Below are 4,912 nucleotides of genomic sequence, written 5' to 3'. Positions count from 1 at the left end.
CTAACTATGGGACTACCCTAACCAGACAGGAACCACTAAAATTCAGGTGGAACTTTGCTGCACTCCCCAGCCAGTTTACCTTATCCTGACCACAACAAGACCAAAAAAGACAGAAGAATGCCAAGTACATAGAAAGACTGAGTCAGGGATCAACATGATCTGAGCTATTCTGAAAAAGCCTCTCACTCCAAAAAATCCACACACATCCCCCATTTCCATCCCAGGCCTGATTAGGATGAAACCATGTCTGCCCGTATCTGAAATTTCATCAGTAAAGAGGTATAACTTCGCCTTTAGGCCAAACGTAAATATTGCCCTGGACTGGCCGCAAGGGGGAGGGGCACGTACTTGGCGCAAGGAGGTCGTAGAGCGTTCCCGCCATTGGCGGCGGTTAGGGCGTTTACGCAACGTCCTGACGTAGGGGAGGAGTCGTTAGTCGGGGGAAGGTTCTAGAAAAGCGGCGGCAGCGGCTCTAGCGGCGGCAGCGGCTCTAGCGGTAGCGGTAGCAGCAGCAGCAGCAGCGCCGGGTCCAGAGTGGAGGTGCTCCTAGCGGTGTCGTTTCTCGACCAGCGGCAGTTCTCACTACAGCGCCAGGACGAGTCCGGTTCGTGTGCGTCCACGGAGATCTCTCTCATCTCGATCGGCTGCGGGAAATCGGGCTGAAGCGACTGAGTCCGCGATGGAGAGAGAAGAGGAACAATTCCGTAAACTCTTTATTGGTAGCTTGAGCTTTGAAACTACAGAAGAAGGTTTGAGGAACTACTACAAGCAGTGGGGAAAACTTACAGATTGTGTGGTAATGAGGGATCCTGCAAGCAAAAGATCAAGAGGATTTGGTTTTGTAACTTTTTCATCCATGGCTGAGGTTGATGCCGCCATGGCCGCAAGACCTCATTCAATTGATGGGAAAGTGGTTGAGCCAAAACGTGCTGTTGCAAGAGAGGAATCTGGAAAGCCAGGGGCTCATGTCACTGTGAAGAAGCTGTTTGTATGTGGAATTAAAGAAGATACTGAGGAACATCATCTTAGAGATTACTTTGAGGAATATGGAAAAATTTATACCATTGAGATAATTACCGATAGGCAGTCTGGAAAGAAAAGAGGCTTTGGGTTTGTTACTTTTGATGACCATGATCCTGTGGATAAGCTTGTGTTGCAGAAATACCATCCTATCAATGGTCATAATGCAAAAGTAAAGAAGGCTTTATCTAGACAAGAAATGCAGGAAATCCAAAGTTCTAGAAGTGGAAGAGGAGGCAACTTTGGTTTTGGAGATTCTCGTGGTGGTGGTGGAAATTTTGGACCAGGACCAGGAAGTAACTTCAGAGGAGGATCTGATGGATATGGAAGTGGTCGTGGATTTGGGGTTGACTATAATGGGTATGGAGGAGGACCTGGAGGTGGCAATTTTGGAGGTAGCCCTGGTTATGGAGGAGGAAGAGGAGGATATGGTGGTGGAGGACCTGGATATGGCAACCAGGGTGGGGGCTGCAGAGGTGGTTATGACAAGTATGGAGGAGGAAATTATGGAAGTAGAAATTATAATGATTTTGGAAATTATAACCAGCAACCTTCTAACTATGGTCCAATGAAGAGTGGAAACTTTGGTGGTAGCAGAAACATGGGAGGACCATATGGTGGAGGAAACTATGGTCCAGGAGGTGGTGGAGGAAGTGGGGGGTATGGAGGGAGAAGAAGATATTGATCTTCTTCCTATTTACCATGGGCTTTGCTGTATAAATAGGAGAGGATGAGAGCCCAGAACAGCTTCAGGTTATCGAAATAACAATGTTAAGGAAACTCTTATCTCAGTCATGCATAAATATGCAGTGATATGGCAGAAGACACCAGAGCAGATGCAGAGAGCCATTTTGTGAATGGATTGTTTAATAACATTACCTTACTGTGGAGGAAGGATTGTAAAAAAAACAAAAAAAAATGCCTTTGAGACAGTTTCTTAGCTTTTTAATTGTTGTTTCTTTCTAGTGGTCTTTGGAAGAGTGTAGAAGCATTCCTTCTTTGATAATGTTAAATTTGTAAGTTTCAGATGACATGTGAAACCTTTTTTAAGATTTTTCTCAAAGTTTTGAAAAGCTGGTGTAATAAGACATAACGTTTTTCCTTTAAAAAAAATTTAAGTGCGTGTGTAGAGTTAAGAAGCTGTTGTACAAGTATGATTTAATAAAATAATTCTAAAGGAAAAAATATTGCCCTGAAGGGAGACATTGAGTTACATTTGATGAATATTTCCATTATGTGCAAGGCACTGCTGAACACTAGTTAATGCTTTAATCCTACCAGTTACCCTGGAGTAGGAATAAATTGAATATGAGGAGAAGAAAGTGAAACCACAGAGGTGGGGAGAAACCTGGGAAAAGGGGAGGAAGTTGAAGACACACGTTGCCTTTATTCATCCTGGGCTCAGGGGAGAGGCTCTGGACTAGAGATATAAACAGGGAATCTGCAGCATTATGGATGGTGCTGAAAGCCATGGGCTAGATAAGACACCCAGGAGGAAGGACTGAGCAGAGAAGAGGACAGAGCAGGAAAGAGAGGAGGGGTGAGGATAGACAAGAACTGAGCCCAGGGACACTCCAATCTTAGAGCTTGTGAAAGGGGGAAAAAGTGAATCCAGGAAAGAACATGGAAAAGGAACAGCTGGTGACGTAGGAGGAAGATCGGAAAACTCAGGTGTTTGGAAGCAACTGAGAAATTGTTTCATGAAGTGAGTGACCAGATGACTTAAACTGTTGCGGATGAGTCAAATAAGAATGGAGAATTGACCATTGAATCTGTCATCATAGAAGTCCCTTGATAAATGTGGTTTTACTGTCATGATAGGGACACAAGCCTGATTGGAGGGTGTGTGACAAAGAATAGGAGGTGAGGAAATAGAAACAGTCCAGATAATGTTTTTAAATTTTGCTCTGAATGATTAGCAGGCAAATGGTGAAGTAACTGGAGGGGAAAGTAGGGTCTAGGATTCTTTTTTTAAAGATGAGAGTTATATCCCATTTAGTATGCTAATGGATATGGTACACTAGAGAGAGAAAACTTGACAATGCATATGAGACAGCAGATAATTGCTGGAGTGATACCTTTGAATAAGCAGGAAGGGAAGGGATCCAGTTCACAAGGGGGGTGGGGGTGGGGACCTGGCCTCAGATAGATGCATGGATGATCCATTCATCATAAGAGGATGGAGGCAGAGTAAAAGGACCTGGATACTGGAGGTTGGTATTTTTGGTGGTGGGATGGTAAGGTTTTGTTTTGTTTTTTTCTGATTTCTTCTATTTTCTCAGTCGGGAAAAAAAATGCTATCATTGGCTGAAAGTGAGAAGCAGGGATAGTTGTGTGAAGGCCTGGGAAGGGAGGAGTGTGATACAGTTATCACAAAAAGTAGGAGAGTGACTTGCCTGGGGAGAGATTGTAGGATTGCTGGGCAACAATATGGTCCTCCTGAGGTTAAAGGCCATGATTTTAAAGGGAGACCTTTCAGCACAGTCATGTGTTTTCCTCCAGCCACTTTCGGCAGCTGGAGTACAAGCGCGGGATAGATGAAAGTTAGATTTGACTAGTGTTGGGGCTTTGCTAGGCCCACAGGTTGGGAGGGAAGAAGGTCAAGGTGGTTGTATTAGTTATCAATTGCTGTTAAAAAAATGTTCGCAACACTTAGTGGCTTAAAACATAGACATTTATTATCTCACAGTTTTTGAGAGATAGAACTTAGAATTTGGAAGCAGCACGGCTGGGCAGTTCTGGGGTCTGTCATGAGGATGCAGTCAAAATGTTATCAGGGCGACGGTCATCTGAAAGCTTGACTGGGGCTGGAGACTCTGCTTCCACCATGGCTCACGTACGTGACTGGCAAACCAGAGGTGGTTGTTGGCAAACGGATTCAGTTCCTCTTCCTGTGAGCCTCTGCACAGGGTGTTAGTGCGTCCTCACAACATGACATACGACTTCTCACAGAGATAGCAATCCAAGAGGGAGAACTAAGATGAAGCTATCTTTTTCTGACCTAGACTCAGGTCACAATGGATTGCTTGGCCACATTCTATTTGTTAGAAGCAAGTCACCAGGTTCAGCCCATGTTCAAGGGGAGGGGAATTAGACTCCACCTTATGAAGGGAGAAGTGTTGTTATGAACTGAATATTTGTGTCCCCCCAAAATTTATATGTTGAAGCTTTAAACTTCCAGTATAGCTATATTAGGAGATGGGGCCTTGAAGGAAGTTATTAAGGTTATATGAGATCATGAAGATGGGACTGTGATCTGATAGGATTATGTCTTTATAAGAAGAGACACAGCTGCTCAATACTCTATAATAACCTAAATGGGAAAAGAATTTGAAAAAGAGTACATACACATATACGTATGACTGAATCACTCTTCTGTACACCTGAAACTAACACAACATTGTTAATCAACTATACTCCAGTATAAAATAAAAATTTTTTTAAAAAGAAATATATTTAGAACTAAATTAACAATGAAAAAAAAACAAGATTTAACATTTTCTTAGTGGTTAGAAAAGAGGACTCAGCTCGCTGCTTCTTCAAGCCGAGAAGAGAGCCCTTACCAGAAACTGAATTGACCAGAACTTTGATCTTAGACTTCTAGCCTCCAAAACAGTGAATAAATTAATTTCTGTTGTTTAAGCCACTCAGTCTATGATATTTTGTTATGGCAGCCCAAGAAGACTAACACAAGTGTCAAAGAACTTGCAGACATATTTTAATGTCATTACAAAGGACAAAGATATATGCAAGTGAGTTTCTTGTGATGGACCATGAACTCTAAGCTGAGAAGGGAGAGAACTGATGGTCTAGAGGGATGAATGGATGGACTAGAGAATCACTGAATGGAAGAGAGGTCACTGAAGGGGTGGAAGAATCTCGGAGCGGGAAA

The 4,912-nt window shown here is 43.1% G+C and overlaps 1 protein-coding gene across 2 annotated transcripts; it reads left to right on the top strand.

Annotated features, from left to right (window-relative positions):
- The first annotated feature begins 493 nt into the window (after positions 1–493).
- Positions 494–2,199, top strand: LOC112408071 (heterogeneous nuclear ribonucleoproteins A2/B1-like). Of its 2 annotated transcripts, XM_024757613.1 has the most exons (2): positions 494–1,400; positions 1,521–2,199. In XM_024757613.1, the coding sequence occupies exons 1-2, from the start codon at positions 680–682 to the stop codon at positions 1,703–1,705; spliced, it is 906 nt and encodes a 301-aa protein (XP_024613381.1). In that variant the 5' UTR covers positions 494–679; the 3' UTR covers positions 1,706–2,199. The 2 variants fall into 2 exon arrangements, with proteins under 2 accessions (XP_024613381.1, XP_024613380.1); XM_024757612.1 differs by having other exon boundaries at positions 494–2,199.
- Positions 2,200–4,912: the final 2,713 nt, after the last annotated feature.

Source organism: Neophocaena asiaeorientalis, unplaced genomic scaffold (genome assembly GCF_003031525.2).
Source record: "Neophocaena asiaeorientalis asiaeorientalis breed wild unplaced genomic scaffold, Neophocaena_asiaeorientalis_V1.1 scaffold327, whole genome shotgun sequence".
Taxonomy (NCBI): Eukaryota; Metazoa; Chordata; class Mammalia; order Artiodactyla; family Phocoenidae; genus Neophocaena; species Neophocaena asiaeorientalis.
Note: the sequence above shows the minus strand (reverse complement) of the source record. Positions and strands in the feature narration are given on the sequence as shown.